This window comes from Rhamphochromis sp. 'chilingali' (genome assembly GCF_963969265.1).
Source record: "Rhamphochromis sp. 'chilingali' genome assembly, chromosome: 20".
Lineage (NCBI taxonomy): Eukaryota > Metazoa > Chordata > Actinopteri > Cichliformes > Cichlidae > Rhamphochromis > Rhamphochromis sp. 'chilingali'.
The window spans coordinates 10,157,443-10,175,555 of NC_137947.1; the positions used below are offsets into that span (position 1 = coordinate 10,157,443).

Consider the following 18,113-nt stretch of genomic DNA (forward strand, 5'->3'; position numbering starts at 1 on the left):
GTAGTCGTGGTAAGCCAATCACATGACCAATTCAAGATGACAAAGCAACAAGGTGACATATACCAGTTTTTAAATTGAGTCATGATAAAATATATATACATGGTGTTTTTTTCTGAATACTTTCGTCACGTTTACTAAGGACAGCGGTAGCAAGCACTCCCTGCTTATGACCAAAAAATTAAAAAACAAAACAAAAACACCCCTTTTGTGTTGGTGGAAAAATGTTTGTTGTTAAACTCCAGAAATAGAATCAAGGTTTTATTAACCCTCTGTGTGCTGTACCTCCAAATTACATGACTGATTTAAGCTGACATAGCAAAAAGAAAAATTCAGACTTGTGAGGTTGTGCTGAAAAGAATAACACAAAGCAAGGTGAGGAAAAAATAAATAAATAAAGCAATTTGAAGGTGTAATACAAATGTAAAATCAAAAGGAGTCCAAAATGGCCATTTATGTTTTGGACCTCAGAGGGTGAACAAATCATGAAAAATTAGGTTTACATTTTTGTTCATGCCAGTGCAGATTCCTGACATTTTGTGTAAATTTAAGCATGTAACAATTAGATTTTTGCTAACAAAAAAAGTGTGAAACTTAAGTTAGACTCGTGTTTATAAATGAACCACCCATGTTGTGTAGCTTTCTGGATTGGATACTTATTGGGCTACATACTTATTTATTATACAGGCTACAGTACATAAAATCAAAATTCGCATGTTTTATGTAACTAAAATGTTTAATTATGTGGGCTACAGAAAATAATTAGGTTATAGACAATATTTATATGAAAAACGTGTATACTTACTGCATTTGAATCATTTTAACCATATGCAACCACTTGCACATGTGTTTAAAAAATGGCTTTACTTTTGCCACCCCCACTTGATTTCCTTCTTTAGAGCCATCCCTGGGTGGTCATGTGATGGTCTGGGGCTGCTCTGCTGCTCCAGGACGACTTACTGTTATTGATGGAACCATGAATTCTGCTCTCTGTCAGTAAATCCTGAAGGAGAATGTCCCCCATTAGTTTGTGCCTCAAAACTCAAGCACATCCAAAACACACCAGTAAATCCACCTCTGAATGCTTATAAAATAACAACAGGAAAGTTTTGTTATGTCCCAGTCAAAGTCCAGACTTTAATCAGATTGAGATGCTGTGGTACAACCTTAAACAAGCTCTTCATAGTCGGAAACCCTCCAGTGTGACTGAATTAAAATAACACTGCAATGGTGAGTTGATTGTGTTGATTCTTGCTGCCACTCTGCTCATTATTTAAATACCAAAAATGAAAATCTTTGGTAATTATTATATACCAAGTGCTTCTGCAAGAACAATCAGAGTTAAATGAGAGACATTTACTAGTTCAGTTTCTTATACACCTTTTCATTATTTCAACCCTCTAGTACAGAATTAATGACCTTTCTCCTGCTGTTCCAAGTCACACGTAGCTGACTGATATTGCAATCAATCAGATTAAAATGAACAAAAGAAAAAAATGGAAGAAAAAAAATGTTAAACTGTATTTCATGGGTTAAAAATGAGTGAAAACATTTAGGAAAGTTTCTAAAATTGAGCCACATGGAGTGTGCTTTTTTATCTCTGACATTCAACATGAATCCATCAGAAGTACACGTAGCATCACAGTTCCTCCTCCTCAGGACAGCAGCAGGTTAACAACAGTTACAAAGTGACGACCTACACCGGGAAACTGATTTGAATAGTTAGATTTTAAAATCGTGATTTCACATTTCATTTCCAAATCCAATACAAACTTCCCTGAAATAGCCGGGATTCATGATGTGACCTCTTCCATATATTAACTTTGCACGTTAACAGTTACCCAACATAATATTACACAGTACATCAAATCATTTCATTAAGCAGATGCAACAAGACAGATTTGTAAAGGCTTCTGTGACTTTTGAAACTTTTCTCTTGTAACTATCAGACAGTTTGATTTTCCTGGCGAGATGCTTTATGTGAGTTGAATATCTGAGTCCACTCTTCAAGCTCTGCCTTCACGGCGCTGGCATCAGGTCGGTCTTCTGGTTTCTCAGACAGCAATGAGTTAATAATTTGCTTCTGTTTAAAAACAAGAAAAAACACGGTGTATGTGTAATGTCTTGTGCAGTGAAACCTCTGATAAATAATAAATATATTTAAAAAATGCATATGTTGTGTCCAGACAACTCAGCAATCAAAGAGGACCTTTTATAACTGAGTAAACCACTTAATGTAAGTTTTATCACTACTCTGCTGATGACCATCCTGTCGAAATGTAAGCATAGTATGAATATGGTAATTTACCTCTTTGGTAAAAGTCACTGAAAACTCTTCAGGGAACCTCTGCCTTCTGACGCCAGGCCAAATCTGGTGTTAATGAAGTGATTAAAGAAGAAAGAGGACGTTAGTTTATACAATAATTGTTCCAATTACACTTGTTTGAAGAATGAAAATATTTAAAACACACAAAAAAGCTGTGCCAGAAGAAACAACCTACAGGTACCTAGTTATTGGTATATAATAACTCCATGCATATGCACAATGGTTAACATGACTGCAGTGAATCTCACCTTTGCTCTTTCAGAGTAAGTAGAAAGTTTCCAAAGGAGTTCAAAGAATATCAGCCCCAAAGCAAACATGTCCACTTTTCTGTCGTACTTCCTCTCAGTCTTCTGTGATAGACAAACAGACAAAGGACAAATGTATCTGATGTCATATTTTTCTCAATCACTGTGCTAAATGTTACAGTTATGCTTGAATTAAAAAAATCTTTTCATCTTTCAGTTTAATTGCTTAAATTTGAGGGTCAAATAAAATTCTGCGGGAAGAAAAGCTGATGATTTTACAGCTTTCACCACTAAAGAGAGGTGAGACTGAGCTTTAAGTGTGAAAGGCTCACATGTAGTACTTAGGCCAATTATAAAATCCTATTTGTTAACCAATGAAACACAAGAAGTAAACATTATTGTCAGTATAGACCATCTCACTTGTTCAGGAGCCATGTAAGATGGAGTTCCTTTGCACACTGTTCTCTCTTCATCATCATCATCACTGGTGACCAGACCAAAGTCCCCAATCTTCACTTCTCCTTCCACTCCAAACATGATGTTTGCAGGCTTTGCATTCAAAAGAAGAACATGAGGTATGTTTGAGCAAAATTATCAAAGAGGTATATTTATGTTTATTTATTTGATCATTTCTAGGGACCAAAAAATTAGCAATGATGTTGCACAATCTATTGTTTGATAGTTTCATGAATGCCCTAAAAGCAGATTTAAAAATAGTCAACAAAAGTCTGTTATATGTCTCAGGGCGCCTAAAGACCCTTGTCATAGTAAACCAGAGGACACATTAAGGGGTCACACACTTGAAGTACCTTCTAATTTCAGCAGAACAATTTTATTTTGTCTTGAAATTCGCTGCATTGTCTCACCTTAAGGTCTCTGTGGATGTGGTTCTTGGAGTGAATATACTCGACTCCACAAACTATTTCTTGAGCAATTCTCAGACTTTCTTCTCTTCGCTTGGAGTCTTGTTCACTCTCTTTATTCTTCTCATCAATCCAGTCTCTCAGTGTGTTTTTGGCACATAACTCCATCTGAATATACAGGAACTTTGTCTCGGGGTTATCTGCAGTGCTAAAAATGTAAAAAAAAAAAAAGAAAAGGAAAAAGTGATGTAAATATTTAACTTTAACCTTTTAACAAAAAGTTAATATATAAAAGTAGGTCCACAGGACTCACTGTGAAGAGGCGTAACTGTCATAACTGTCTCTAAGGTCCCACTCGTATCCAGTATCCTGCATCCAGAACGTGTAATATCTAACAATGTTACGGTGGAAGAGGTCTGATAATGTTCTCACCTCTCGAAGAGATTTTCTGAAACACAATAAGAAAAGTGTCAGTACAGAAAGTGCACAAGTACTGTACATATAACACTGAATGCTGGAATCCTACTGTGGCATACTTAACTCTTTATAGCAGCCGACCTTCACAGCATATTCTATCTTCAACTGTTTATGTCTTACTTTGTAAACAGAACCAAAGGCCCCCTTACCAAGATGCTCCAAGGGTTCAAATTCTAAAGTAAACCTGTGGACAGCAACAACACATTTATGCAACAATGTAACGTAATGATCAAATACAGAAAGCTCTTATAAACTTCAGAAATCAAAATCCTAGATGGCAGCATGTCTGTGTGTGTGCTGACTGATTTCGATGTTTCTGAAAACTACCAGTGATTTTGGCAGGTTTTTCTACACGGCACGGTTACTTGACACTTACCCTTGACTAATAATTAAAAATCCTGCATTGAACTGATAATTAGACTGTGGTCATTAGATTGCTGCTGAAGCTAAAAAGTTCTCCAAGTTGACCTCAAGCTATGTCAAGCTGTAGCTCCATAAGAAACAACTGTTTCCAATTCGGATGTTTCCTTCTAAAGGAAGGATAAATCCTCCTTTCTCATACAAAAAAGGTAGACTTGCATAAATGACCACAGGGGTCTGTGCAACAGTGACTTTTTGGCCATGATGCCTCCTCACCTTCTGGAATTGGACTGGCAAAATGCCTGACGGGCCCAAAACCCAACACGAAAGAATACATAAATGATATTGCTCCTTTCCGACCTGCGTTTGCTACTTTTGTGGATCTGTAGTTAACGCCATCACAAAGGCTGAGACTCCTTTTCAGTGCTCTTAAATTGTAATACCGTATGAAATGGATCATGTACAGCTAATGGGACTCAGACCATTGAGTCATTCAGCAGTAGACTTTTACACCCACAGTGTAGGAATGAGTGCTACCGCAGGTCATTCTTACCAGTAGCTGTCAGACTCTATAACACAGTTTAACATCCTTTTGATTATCTTACTCATCAGTTTGTTTGTTCATTGCACATTTTATACATATCTCCGTACAATTTTTTCTATATATATTTCTGTACATTATATACGATCTTCAGTTGATTATGTATATAGGACCACTTTGTGTCTTCCTTTTATATTTTATATTTCCCCCTGCTATAAAAGCTGTGTAACACCCAAATTTATCATCCGTGGGATAATAAAGGTCTATTCTATTACCTATCCCCATACTATTCTCCTCTGTGGACTTGACCCGTATGATTTGTGTCATGGTCCTTCAGGAGAATTTTACTTTTCTTTCACACAGATGCCATGATTTTATCATAGATTTAAATAATAAAAAATAATGTCCTAGAAAATCTTTTAAGCAGAGGTGCTCAACTGCTCTGTTACTTGTTATTTCTGGGAATGTTAAACCAAATACTGGCCCCAATTTTAGTGAAAGGTTTAACACTCCTCTGGATTTTAAATCTAGATAAGGCCTCACTTGAATGTACATAGCTTATGTTCCAAATAAGTTTGCTTCATGTGTGGACACATTCTACTGATGCTAATGTTAATGTTTAACCTGAAACCTTGTTAAACCAATGCATTACCAATAGTGTTATCAATAGAGATTGCGATATTTGTCAAACACAAATTCTATGTAAATTTTGCCTCTCTCTGAGTAAGCAATTTCAGGTTTTGATAGTTTAAAAAAATCTACATTAGTTGTTGATTAGTATAAAACACCCTCAGCTGTCAACGGTGTGCTAACCTCTTTAATGAAGTGCTAATCTAAATTCAGTCTTCAGGAAATATTTCTCATGAGGGACTTCAACTGGAACTGACTGCAACTCTCTAAATCTCTTTAAAATTGTTGAAAGTGTCCAGAAAAATCTTTAAAATCTTTCATCAATTGAATTATTTTAATCCAAGTTATATTATGATCATAGCATTATAAAAGCTTTTCAGTGAATGATTTAGTGCAAAGATGGGGTTAGAAAAACTCTGTCTTTTCCTTTTCTTTTTCATGAGACAGTTTTACTGTGGAAAAGAAGTGCTTTGTCCTTAGTCCTCATCACAAATAGAAATATATGCCTTAAACTGTGATCCAGTGCACATCAACCTTTCAACTACTCACTACTACAAGTCATTCTGAGAGCAAAGCACTTTTAGCCAGCCAGCTTTAGGTTGCTCTGTATCATCCGTGTGGTACGCTGGAGCCACTATCAGGGACAAACAGAGACTGCAGCGTGTTGTGCGCTCTGCTGAGAAGGTGATTGGCTGCAGACTCCCATCTCTGCAGGACCTGTACACCTCCAGGACACTGGGGCGTGCAGCTCGGATCTCAGCTGACCCTTCTCACCCTGGACACAGTCTGTTTGACCTGCTGCCCTCAGGCAGGAGGCTCCGGTCCATTCGCACCAGAACCTCTCGCCATAAGAACAGTTTCTTCCCCTCTGCTGTTGGACACATGAACAATAACCGTATGACTGTTCCCACCACAAACACATGACACTGCACTGTCATGTGCTTTTAATTCTTTTAATTCTTATTTTTATTTTCATGTCTATTTAAGCATTTATGACAGTATGTTTGCACTGAAGCACCGCTGTCATGGTCCTGGGCCATGTTGGCCCAGTATTCTTAGTTTTCATGTATTTTTGTATTTTGTTCCTTGTGTGTTTTCCCCTTGTGACTTTTATTCCCTGTGTGCCCCTCTATGTATCTGTGAGCCCTCGTCTCCCCTCCTTGTGTTTTATTCTATGTTTTCCCCAGCCCGTTATGTCTGCGTTCTCCCCGTGCTCTCTCTCCTCCTGTTTGAACCTCTGTACTTCCTGTTTTACTTTGCCCGTCTCCCGTTAGTGTTGCGTTCACTCCTGCCGTGTCTTGTTATGATTATCAGTGTCACCTGTGTTCCCCGTGTGCTCCCACTTCCCTCGTTAATCCTCTGTGTATTTATGTCTGCGTCTCCCTCAGTTCTGTGTCGCGTTCTCCCTCATGCTGTGTGTGAGTCCCCCTGTGTTTCCTGGTGAGCTTTATGTTAGTTTTTCCCAGTTTAGTTTTGTATCTCCTATTATCTTTTTGTCAGCAATAAAGCTGCTTTTTGAGTTCATCCCCTGAGTCTGTGAGTTTTGCGATTGGGTCCTCATCCTGCCTGCCACACAGCCGAGCCATGACAACCGCAGCAATTTCCTAATGTTGTAAACCTGCTCAACATTTGGCAATAAAACCCTTCTGATTACTGATTCTGATTCCTGATCAGTCTTTGTGATGGTAATCTATTCCTTATATTTACCTTTCAGCTAGGTTTAAGAGTTCTTAAAATAAATAGTCAGTCATAGGAATGATTTATTAGTTTGTTTGTTTTTTATCACTATGTAAAGTGTATTTAATTATAAGTTTGCTGTGAGTTGCAAATGAACCCCAGTCAATGAATTGCAAATTAAAATGGACAAAAGGCAGGGAGAGGTACTGATAACCTCGCAAGAGTTTTTCTAAGCAGATGTTCACAACAAATATGTTGGAGCCCAACTGATACTCTCATTGGCCAATTTGTTTTTTGAAAAACTGCAGATACTGATAACATCTGTGATTAGGCTAAGATTTACAGGTATCAGCTGAGCTCTGTTTTTCTTCTTCTATTTGTTCTTTTGATGAGGTACTAATTATATACATAATATTGATTCTTACTGAGAGCAACGCCACTAGCTATTTGCTGGTATGTTTTTTCCCTTTTCTTCAAATGTATCTTTCTTTGTAGATTCATAAAGTTTTGTATGAATAAAACAAGTTACAAACTGGTTTGAATGAGTGGTTATCTCGAATGGCCTTTGTTATGGATTCAAGTTAAGATTAGACTTTCATTTTCTTCTTTTCCTTTGTTTTGGTGGTTTTAAAACAAAAGCATTGAAAAAAAATCAACTGGATTTTTTTAAACGGCACTGACTTGAATTTAATTAATTTCCCTGCATGATCTGTTAACTTGAAAAACAAAATAAAAGCCAAAGCAGATCATTGTCTAATGGAGATTTAAAATAATATCAATAACCCTTTTAAAATTTGAAGGACTGGTCTAGACCTCACCCACATATAGACAAAGACTAAAATCACATTTCTGGCAAGGCTGACATGTTTGGTTCCTTTAACGAGCATCTGATGTCCACAAAACCCTCAAAGTTTTAGGTTCTAGGAAATCAAGAGGTCCAGATAATTTGAAACTTTTCTTTTTTGGTACATACCAGGCAACATTGTGAAGCTATTTTTATTGATCTAAATGAGGTATTTGACACCATTTATTATGAAATTTTAAAGTAAAGACTTGTCAGTGCAGTGTTGTTAGAAAAAACTGAATGGTTTCAAAGTTATTTATCTTGCAACTATCAGTGTGTAAGGATAGAATAAATCACTTGCTACCTCCCTTAATGTAACAAAAGAACTGATGGAAGGTTAAAGTGCTACTGTTATTAATTTTATATATAAACAATCTGGGTTATAATATCACTACAGCAAGAACTGTACAGACTGAGTAAGTATCTGAAAGTCCTATTAATCTTTTGAGGCAAGAAATAGACTTGTTGTTTTCACCTTTATGTTTGTACTTGATTATGGGGATTTGATTTACAGTATATAGAATGCTCAGAATGCTTGATTCTGTCTATCATGGAGCAGCGAGGGAGATTTAAGACCATAGTCTAAACCAGCTTGTGGGGATAGGTTAATTGGATAATCCAAATTGTCACTAGGTGTGAATGTGCGAATGAATGTGAGTGCGAATGGTTGTCTGTCCCTGTGTGTTGGCCCTGCGACAGACTGGCGACCTGTCCAGGGTGTACCCTGCCTCTTGCCCTATTACAGCTGGGATAGGCTCCAGCGCCCCCCGCGACCCTGAAAAGGATATGCGGAAGCCGATGGATGGATGGATTTAAACCTTTCTCTCAGGACATAATACAACAAAAACATGAGTTAAATCAGAATAGCAGTTTCTTAGTACTATTTCTTTTTCCTTATTTAAAATACCGTGATACAGTTGGCATCTCATTCTGGCCATTTCCCACGTTCTTGTCTTTGGCATCCTCCTTAAAGAATAAAAAGCATACATCGATTAAAAGGATAAAATTTGCTCTGATCAGCTGTATACTCTTTAAGAACTAGGGCATACAACCACATCTAGTAATATCAGTAAGTTTATCCCTCCAAGCTGGTCCTTTTAATTACTTGTAAAGAACAGATTGTCTGTTGGAACCTTTAATCAACTATATCTGATGAGACAAAGTAAAGATAAAAATATAAGCACCTTGCTTGACTGCTCCTGAAGAACAAACCAGGCCTGTCGCGCTGCACTTTGTTTGGCTTCTTTGATACTCTTCCCCTTCCCCACAGGATATTGCTTGTTGTTAATCCGTAATTTGTAGAAAAATCTGAGATGCAAAGAAGTTGAACAGTACATTAACAGTTTACTGAACATCAGTCATGAGCATCCAGTGTCTGCAGTGTGTATTCAGAGTCCAGTACGTCAGGCATACTCACTGACGTTTATCAGGTGTGCCACATATTTTCTCATCAACAAATGTATAGGAGCAGTTTTCTCGCTGACAGTAGTCATTGATAAGTCCTATGTAATTTGTCTCCACTAAGCTGGGGTCTTTAGAGTTCACGGTCAGGTTTTTTGTTGTAGTACTGTAAACAACAAGCAGTAAGAAACTTTACTATGATGCAGATGCCACGATTAAACAATACATCACCATTATTAATTACTCACCACAGATCAAAAACATTCTCACTCAAGTCCTCACTTTGTTGACCTGATCCATCGCTGTGATTCTCATCTGCAGTCTTGAAAAATATAAAAAGTACAATTTTAATGTGGTTATATTAAAATGTTTATGTTTTAGGATTATGATCAAGCTAGAATGGCATGGACTGAACTATAACTTACATCTGTAGTTTTGTTGCCATTTATTATGTCGTATACGAGCTTGGCTGCTTCCTCCTTAGCTTCTCTTGCCGTTTTCCCAGAGACTGCTGGGTACTCCTTATCACCAACCATGAAGCTACACCACCTAATGCCATAAAATAACATTTATTTAATCTATTTTACATGAGCACAGAATAGCTATAATTGAGAAACAGTCAGGAGGCTTACGGGATAGCATTATTTGGTCCAGGCCTTGTTGTCTCCATAGGCTTTATAGTCAACCTGTTTCTCTGGCCATATTCATTGAGCCAGCATATGAAGTTGATATCTGTCTCAGCTGGTGTAGAAGCTTCTGCTGCATTTTCTGTCTGTTAAGGTTAAAAAACAAACAAACACCATGGGCACATGCACCACTTATTTTTCTCCAACATGCTAAAGTTAAATAAACTTACCAAGTCCTGACATTTACCATCCAGCAGGCACCTCAGAGCATTTTCAGCTGCTTTAAGCTTTGCATCTTTTTTGGTCTTCCCCACACCTTTGGGGTAGTCTTTACCATCTATGATCGCCTTCTGGCTAAATCTGTAGAGGAAATGACCTGTTAGGGTTAGGTTGCAAGAAATAACTTGAATTTTCTCCTTCCACTTTTAACCTCTGGGAGGCAATATTTCTTTATGATGAAACTTGAGATGTAAATTGCGTGTATATGCAATATATATATAGTAAGACATCCTATATATACAGCAACAGACAAGCAGGTGCCGTTTTAAAACGGGTTTCCAGTGCTTTGCTGGGCTCTTTATAATAACATGACTATTCAACTAGTTAGAAATAAAGATTTGGCAAAGCATAGCGCCATTATAGAGCCTTTGGGCCTAACAGCTATTATTTCCTGTAATTGAAAGACAGATTAAAATTAATTTAAAATATAACTGCAAGGTAATAAAGGCTTACGACTACACCAGTCTGTATTTGATGTCACCATCATTACTTGTGCATTTTTCCGATAAGATACATTAGTCCTCTTCTTAAACTGTACTGATTAGCTTTGACTTACCGTGCTATCAAACACTCATCTCACCCAATACTTCTATTATCGTCGATATATTATAATGCTCAAAGCTCTCAGGTACTACAAATGTACTCACACTTTATTATGGTCTGGGCCGTCAGAGCCAAGGTACTCATACTTCAGCTTCAAGCGATTTCTCTGCGCATACTCGTTTAGTTCAGCTACGTAGTTTTTAGTTGCCATCATTAATGACTCGGCAAATGTAATAAAATCCCGGTGAGAGCACACAAAGCTCACAGTACTGCTCGCGTCCCCACTTCCATCTTCCTTCTCCGACTGCGGTCAAGTATGTCCATTGTTTGTTTCGATTCAGCTGACTTTAGGCATCAGTAAGTTTCGGTTTCTTCGTCCTCCCCTACGTGGTAACAGAGCAGTCGAAACCAACTCCAACTTGTCGCACATTAGCGACGTTCTGTGTACGGAAATGCACAGCACATTCAGCTGTCCTGCGGTGTGCAGAGAAAGCCTCTGCATTTTTTTAAAGGACCCTCTCCAAGCTCGTTTCTTTCTTCAATAAGTCTTCGTGGGCCGTGTTGGTAATGCTGAAAGGTATATCTAATTTTAGTTTGTGGGAAGCAATAAAAAGGAACAAAAGTGCACTGCAAAGAAAATAGTCTTCCAGCTTGTAATGTTGACAAGAACTTGTTGCATAAAATGGGATTTTTCCCAAACTGAGTGCACATTTTGCATGTGGTAATAAAAAAAATCCCATACGCACTTATGTTTAATGTAAAGTGTAAGCAAATTATCAGTACCTGTCAAGACCCACTCACTAAATTATGCAGTAAAACATGTACAAAAACTGTACAGCAGACAAATGACCATTACACCCTGGTTGGTCGTTATTTTATTTTCCACATCAGTCTATTTATTACAAAGCAAAGGCTGTAATAATTCATCAGTTTAAATATGTTAATCACATTTCCACAGAACATGATTCCTACTTTCTGTAAAAAGTGACTGAACATAACTGCTATAGCCATAAAAAACAGTACATCAAAGACATTGAAACATGAAAAAAGACATGACATGAAAAAAAAAACACAACAAAAGATGTATTTATGTCACTTAGTAAGTGCTGATCAATCAGTTACATTTTCTAGGTGCATTCTTTGTGCATTTAATGTTTGAGCCCACTGTTCCAGGTCTGCCTTCAGTGTACTTGCTTCAGGTCGGTTTTCTGGGCTCGGACACAGCATTGACATGATTATCTGGTTCTGCAAAACACATTAAAAAAAAATCAGCTACTTTCTGTATCAACATGAATATATATTATCAGTACAAATAATTAGCCAATTCGTGCTGCACGATTTTTAACTGGTACAAGCAAACAAGAACACATGGCTCCAGTTTTAGAGTCCCTCATTGGCTTCCTGTTAAGTTTTAAATCCATTTTAAAATTCCTTGATTTGTCTTTAAGTCTCTTAATGGTCTTTCCCCCTTTTTATTTGTCTGAGCTGCTTCACCCTTACATGCCATCACATGCTCTTAGATCAGCTAAACAGGTGCTTTTGACTGTCCCGAAGACATTTTCTAAATCTCGAGACAAAGCCTTTTCAGTTTTGGAACCTAAAATGTGGAATGAGCTGCCTCTGGAGGTCAGGCAGGCTCGCCGATTTATTCTTTTATTCTTGTTTTCCTATTTTATCTTTTTTTTTTTTTGTACAGCACTTTGGTCAGCTGTTATGTTGTTTTAAAGTGGTTTATAAATGTGAAAGTGAAAAAAATAAGAATTATACCTCTTCTGGAAACTTCAGTGTAAATTCTTCAGGGAGAATTTGCTTTCTGACACCTGTAAAAATCTAGTATACATAATGATAAAAGGATACAAAAACATGTTATTTGACTTGACAGAAAATCATCACAAGAAAAACAAAAGCAAAACTTAAGTATGCAATTCTATACATTATATTCTTCACACATTAACACTGATAGGAAGCTACCAGTAAACATTTTAAAATGTAAACTATTAAATTGTTATACCAACTCACCTTCCCTCTTTCATGCCCAGAAGAGATTTTCCAAAGGAGTTCAAAATATATCAGTCCCAGAGCAAATATGTCCACTTTGGAGCCATATCTTGTTTTGGTCCTCTGTCATAAAACAAAAACATAATGTGTTACACACCCCTTAACTCAGTGTGAGTGTTTAAATTATAAGATATGGTTGTGGTAAGCTAATCTATGTGGATTTCACTTTTTTCAAGTTGTAGTTAAATTTTAAGACCATGGTATATAAGTCTAAAATTAAAAGTAGAAACCAGAAAAAAACCCCATCTGGCTGCAATCACTTAAAAAAAGATATCTTAGCATGTATCATAAGAGATGGTTTTATCTGGAATGAAATAAGAGTTTTACAGCGAATGAATGAGGTGGTGATAATGGAAAGAAAAAAACTTTTCAATTTGTAAACATCTTTAAAAAAAACACAAAGAACAGGAGATTCTGTCATTTTTAAGAACATTTGCAGAAAGTAATGAAACTTGAATAGATTCAGAAAATGTTGAGCACATAGCTATCATTGAATACTGTCAACAATAAAAAAAACACAGAAAAGAAATCAAAGGTTATTTGTTTACAGAGACCTCACCTGTTCGGGAGCCATATATGACTTGGTTCCTGTTTTCTCTGTTCTCTCACTCTGATTTTCATCATTATCATCAGTCTCAGTAGCAACTAGACCAAAATCTCCAATCTTCACTTTTCCATCTTTTCCAAACATGATGTTGGTAGGCTGACGATTGGAAAAGCAAAATTTAAACATTGAGCATTTAGTGCCTCGTGTAGTCAGAAATGAGTGAATAAGCTCAGGTGATTCTACGAGAAATCTTTCAAATTTACACCATATGTGCATCTACTAAGAGGCTGCGGCATAGCACTGGCTGCTTCTAGTATTTCTCCTTGATGCTGCGCCATCTCTTCAACCTTCTTATACTTATCACCACCTTGTAATGTTGACTTTAATCCCTAAATCAACACTAATAATGATTTTCTTAATGTGGCCCTAATACTCAGTCATTTCCTGTCTACTGGGTTTACTGTGAAGTAGAAGAAGCACACCAATACTTTAATAGCAGCAGTGTGCATCTCCATTAAACACACAAAAAGGATACTAAAGAATATGGAAATGGAAAAACTTAAACTTAAATGTGAGCTAGCTCAGCAACATAAGCTTGTGATCCTGTAATCTTGAGTCTCACCTTGAGGTCCCTGTGGATGAGTCTGTGGGAGTGAATGCACTCGACTCCACTGACTATTTGCTGCATAACGGGAAGACTTTCTGCTCTTCTTATAGACTCTTCAAGAGTTTTCTCATTCTTCTCAGTTATCCAGTCTTTAAGTGTTTTGTCGTCACATAACTCCATCATAATATAGAGGTACTTTTGTGATGAATTACTACTAGACCTAAAAAAAAAAGGAAGATTAAAAATCTAATTAGCATCAAGTCTTCATTTTAAGCATAGAAATGCAAAACTGCACAATACTAAATAACTGAACAAAACTTACTGGGAAGTACTGTAACTGTCAGTTGTATTGTCCCACTGGTATTCTGAATCCTCCAGCCAACACTTGTAGTATCTAACAATGTTAGAGTGGTTGAGGTCTGATAATGCCCCAACCTCTCTTAGAGCTTTTCTGATCAGAAGGAAAACACAGAAATGCTTCAGTAAGCAAGACATACATACATACATACATACATACTCACGGTTTCTGTTATTAGAATGTTGCTTATGCAAAACATTTGTACTTTGAAAATATACACTGTGCATATGACTTACTCTTTGTGGCGAACAATCTTTACAGCATAATACTTCTTCACCAGTTTATCTCTTGCTTTGAAAACATGACCATAGCCTCCTTTAGCAAGACATTCAATGCAATCAAAGTCTAAAGTAAACCTAGTGAGATAAACAACATTCATTAGATGAAGATGTGAAAAAATAAGTAAATTATTGGAAAAAAAGAGGATGCAAAAATCTGACCACACAAGTATAAACGTCATGAAATTTTTTTTCATACTGTGATTGGCCAGATGTGTCACTTGGTCTGTTGTCTGTATTTTTGTTTTTGTTAGCGTCCTGAAAAAAAACACAGAAGGACATAACATGGTTATTATTATCATTAGTATAAAAAAATGTCTGATGTCTGAACATATTAATTAATAAATACAATTACTTTTATTGGCGGTTTGGGCTTAGCTAAACATATCAAAGAAAAGAAAAAAGGAAAATACATGCTGTGTTACCCGTCTTTTTCTGTTTAACTACACTGTGATGTGGCAGAGCTGTAAATGTTTGTGGCGCTTTGGAAATACATTTGGATTTTCTTCTAACTTCTTTGTTAACCCTGAACTTGGGCTTGCAGAGACTGACTTTCAGATGTTGCATTACTGTCGCATTAATATATCGCATTAACAGCTTCTCTACCAGCCATCTGCTACCCAGGGGTAGCAAATATTCTGTGTAAACAGCCAAAGCGCTTGAGTCACAACTGATGTCCATATTTTAAGCTATTGAAGCCAAATTCAATTCCTATTTTACAATCCATTTACAAATACCAGTAGGTTTAGAGATCTGAACACAGATTTGCTTATTTATTAATGACATTTATAGATTGCCATACACATTTATGATTTTTAGTACAAATGTAATGACTTTACATTGAATAAAATATGATTGCACACTAATTGACTGAAATAAAGTGACTGAACTAGAACTAAACACTAAACAAATTTGCAAAAAATTCTGACACAAAAACAGCTTCCCATAATGCCACGAAGGCTGACATGCTATGACTCTTAACTGTGCCTAGAACATCTTTCTATGAAAGTTATGAATAGAACTGGTGAGAGACGTGAAAGTGCCCAGCAGCCACTAGAAATAAGTCCAACTTATTCATAAGAATGCAAACAAACCTCTAACTACAACTGTTCATGATCTAAAGACCAGCAGTTGACCATTTATCCCATAGTCAAGCCCTCCACCATCCACCCCATATTCACCATATGCCATATAATATACAGTGCATAGTATACAGATTATAAAGTGGGGATTTCTTTCTTTCAACAAATTCTGTGTTTAAAGCAACAGACCTTTTCCATGGAAGGGTGTGATGAATCAGTGAAGATAACGGAGTCACTCGTACTTGTTGGCATGCTTTTTGAAGACGCTTCGAGAGACTCCCTTGGAGAATACAACAAGAGTACATGAGTGCTGCTTTCCTAATACACAACTGTCTGACTTAGTAGTTGTATTACTACTAGTATTAGAGTTTCTTACAGTGAAGGTGTTGACAGCCTGGTTGGTGGAGTGTCTACAGACGAAGTTGACATGAGGGACATCTATAAAAACAAAAACAATTTTCCAATGAAATTGTTTTGATTTGTAAATATGTTAGCCTTTGGAAGCACTCACCTCACCAATGAGAAGAAAAAGCAATCCTAGTATTTTATGCTTTTATAACATTTTTCTCCTGTTTAGCGTTACTGTCAGATTATGGGTTTAAATTCCAGAAGAGGGACACCACAGATACACCGATATGTTTTAGTCTAAAAAAGTCAACTTCAAGTTCTATGAATTCTTTTATAATTTTAAAAGCAACATAAAAAAAAACCTGACCTTAGTCTCCAACAAGTTCGATAGGTCAGTGATTGATACTGATTCACTTTCACTCCTTGTTGTGACTTCTGACAAGGCCTCCCTTAAAATTAAAAAGAGAGCCATTTGTGTAGTTTTATACATGTTAAACTTTACCACATACTCTACCATTAATGTTAATACTTGCTTACACTGTGGATGCTGGGGATGGCAGCATTGTTGAAACACTGTCTTCAGACATGGTTGACCTGTAGGATACCTTAAAATAAGCACAATATGTGACATTCAACATTAGTTATCAAACTTAGAAAAGTGCTGAGTGCAAGCTTTATGAAACTGTGCAATGTTCTGCTAAAGTGACATTTTAGCAGAACATTGCACATGTTTTGTAATGAATATGAATTTTTTTTCTTACCTAAGTGACAATAACATGCTGAAAGCATTTAAATACCTTGCTGTCCCAGTCAGACTGTTCCTGAAGAGCAGACCAGGCCAACTGAGCTGCCTTTTGTTTGGCTTCCTTGACAGTGTCACCTACAGCCTGAGGGTAATCCTTCTTGTTGATCACACATTTGTAGAAAAACCTATGTAACCAGGAAAGATATGTTACTTTAGACTTTATTACCCAACTAAGTGTTATTGCAGCTTCTATTCACCCTCCAAAGATTCACTTATACTCACTCAAGGTTATGTTGTGGGCCACATCTTCTCACTTCAATAATATCAATGATTCGCCCTGTCTTCTTACAGTAGTTGTGAACAAGTCCAACGAAATTTGTCGGTTTGTGATCTTTATATGTTACACCCAAGCTCTGATATACTAGCTTGGCTGCTTCCTCCTTAGCTTCCTTTTTATTTTTCCCATAGGCAGTTGGGTACTCCTTCCCATCAACCACAAAGCTACAGCATCTTCTGTAACATCATACAACATTATGCATTAATTTTTATATTTTTAAAAACAAAAATATATTTAAAAAAATATTTTCTACGATGTATGGAGGCTTACGGAAAACCACTTTTGTGTATATTTATTGACTCCTTAGGCTTTATGATGATCGTATTCTTCTGACCATATTCATATATCCAGCTTATATAGTCAGAAATATTTGCTTGAATAAGTGGAGCAGTTGGATTTTCATCTTCTGTTTCCATCTAAAACAAAGACATCAATAAAAAGCAGTTAGACTTGCAGCTGTAAACTACAATTTCATTTTGAACATAATAAGCAACCTAGTATACTTTAGTTCAGCAAAGACTGCATCATGATCTTACAGAATCAACTGGAGCTTGTTGCTCTTTATCCATTACTGCAGAGTATTTCCTGTTGTGGTCTGTTTGGCTCACTTCCTTCAGGCTGTTTAGAGGTGGTAAATCTGATGACAAATGATCAAAGCTTTGATTATACTGGCAAGTAATAAAGTTTTTAACTACATAAAAATACATACCAGTTAGTTGACGTATCAACTACTGTAATGTAATGCAAAAGATACCAAAATGGGAAGCACGTTATTCCAGCCATGTTAGTTATTCCTGAAATATAACCTTAGATGCTCTAATTGGTCACTGTTGCGTTCACTTGAATAATATTATTTTGTGCAACTGGTTTGTGAAGAAAATGACTTTAAACCTTTTTTCACTGTCGCGGAAAACAGTAATTAGCAGTCAGAGTAATAGTCAATA

At 36.7% G+C, this 18,113-nt stretch overlaps 2 protein-coding genes across 2 annotated transcripts in view; both read right to left on the reverse strand.

Annotated features, from left to right (window-relative positions):
• Positions 1 to 1,095: 1,095 nt before the first annotated feature.
• Positions 1,096 to 11,231, reverse strand: LOC308388819 (interferon-induced, double-stranded RNA-activated protein kinase-like). The gene is made up of 15 exons (XM_080869760.1): positions 10,914 to 11,231; positions 10,218 to 10,347; positions 9,994 to 10,133; positions 9,787 to 9,910; positions 9,610 to 9,683; positions 9,378 to 9,527; positions 9,145 to 9,268; positions 8,868 to 8,926; positions 3,973 to 4,092; positions 3,745 to 3,879; positions 3,435 to 3,639; positions 2,989 to 3,117; positions 2,572 to 2,673; positions 2,306 to 2,368; positions 1,096 to 2,080 (listed from the first exon to the last, which is right to left on the reverse strand). The coding sequence occupies exons 1-15, from the start codon at positions 11,021 to 11,023 to the stop codon at positions 1,943 to 1,945; spliced, it is 1,803 nt and encodes a 600-aa protein (XP_080725886.1). The 5' UTR covers positions 11,024 to 11,231; the 3' UTR covers positions 1,096 to 1,942.
• Positions 11,232 to 11,664: 433 nt separating this feature from the next.
• LOC308388773 (uncharacterized protein) overlaps positions 11,665 to 18,113 on the reverse strand; it is a 28,529-nt gene continuing 22,080 nt past the window's right edge. The window contains exons 25-40 of the mRNA XM_080869667.1: positions 17,706 to 17,837; positions 17,440 to 17,585; positions 17,115 to 17,345; positions 16,885 to 17,017; positions 16,625 to 16,692; positions 16,455 to 16,536; positions 16,116 to 16,177; positions 15,929 to 16,019; positions 14,857 to 14,915; positions 14,616 to 14,735; positions 14,344 to 14,472; positions 14,037 to 14,241; positions 13,427 to 13,570; positions 12,829 to 12,930; positions 12,577 to 12,639; positions 11,665 to 12,054 (exon numbers count right to left, since the gene is read on the reverse strand). Of these exons, the coding sequence (XP_080725793.1) occupies positions 11,920 to 12,054; positions 12,577 to 12,639; positions 12,829 to 12,930; positions 13,427 to 13,570; positions 14,037 to 14,241; positions 14,344 to 14,472; positions 14,616 to 14,735; positions 14,857 to 14,915; positions 15,929 to 16,019; positions 16,116 to 16,177; positions 16,455 to 16,536; positions 16,625 to 16,692; positions 16,885 to 17,017; positions 17,115 to 17,345; positions 17,440 to 17,585; positions 17,706 to 17,837 (1,902 nt within the window). The 3' untranslated portion in view covers positions 11,665 to 11,919. The remainder of the gene's footprint in view (positions 12,055 to 12,576; positions 12,640 to 12,828; positions 12,931 to 13,426; positions 13,571 to 14,036; positions 14,242 to 14,343; positions 14,473 to 14,615; positions 14,736 to 14,856; positions 14,916 to 15,928; positions 16,020 to 16,115; positions 16,178 to 16,454; positions 16,537 to 16,624; positions 16,693 to 16,884; positions 17,018 to 17,114; positions 17,346 to 17,439; positions 17,586 to 17,705; positions 17,838 to 18,113) is intronic.

Coding starts and splice junctions, on each gene's coding strand:
- LOC308388819 (XM_080869760.1), bottom strand. CDS start 11,023: ATGATGGCAACTAAAAACTACGTAGCTGAACTAAACGAGTATGCGCAG. Junction 10,348..10,913: donor GGCCCAGACCATAATAAAGT/GTGAGTACATTT, acceptor TTTCCTCTACAG/ATTTAGCCAGAAGGCGATCA. Junction 2,081..2,305: donor CAGTGACTTTTACCAAAGAG/GTAAATTACCAT, acceptor GTTTTTAAACAG/AAGCAAATTATTAACTCATT.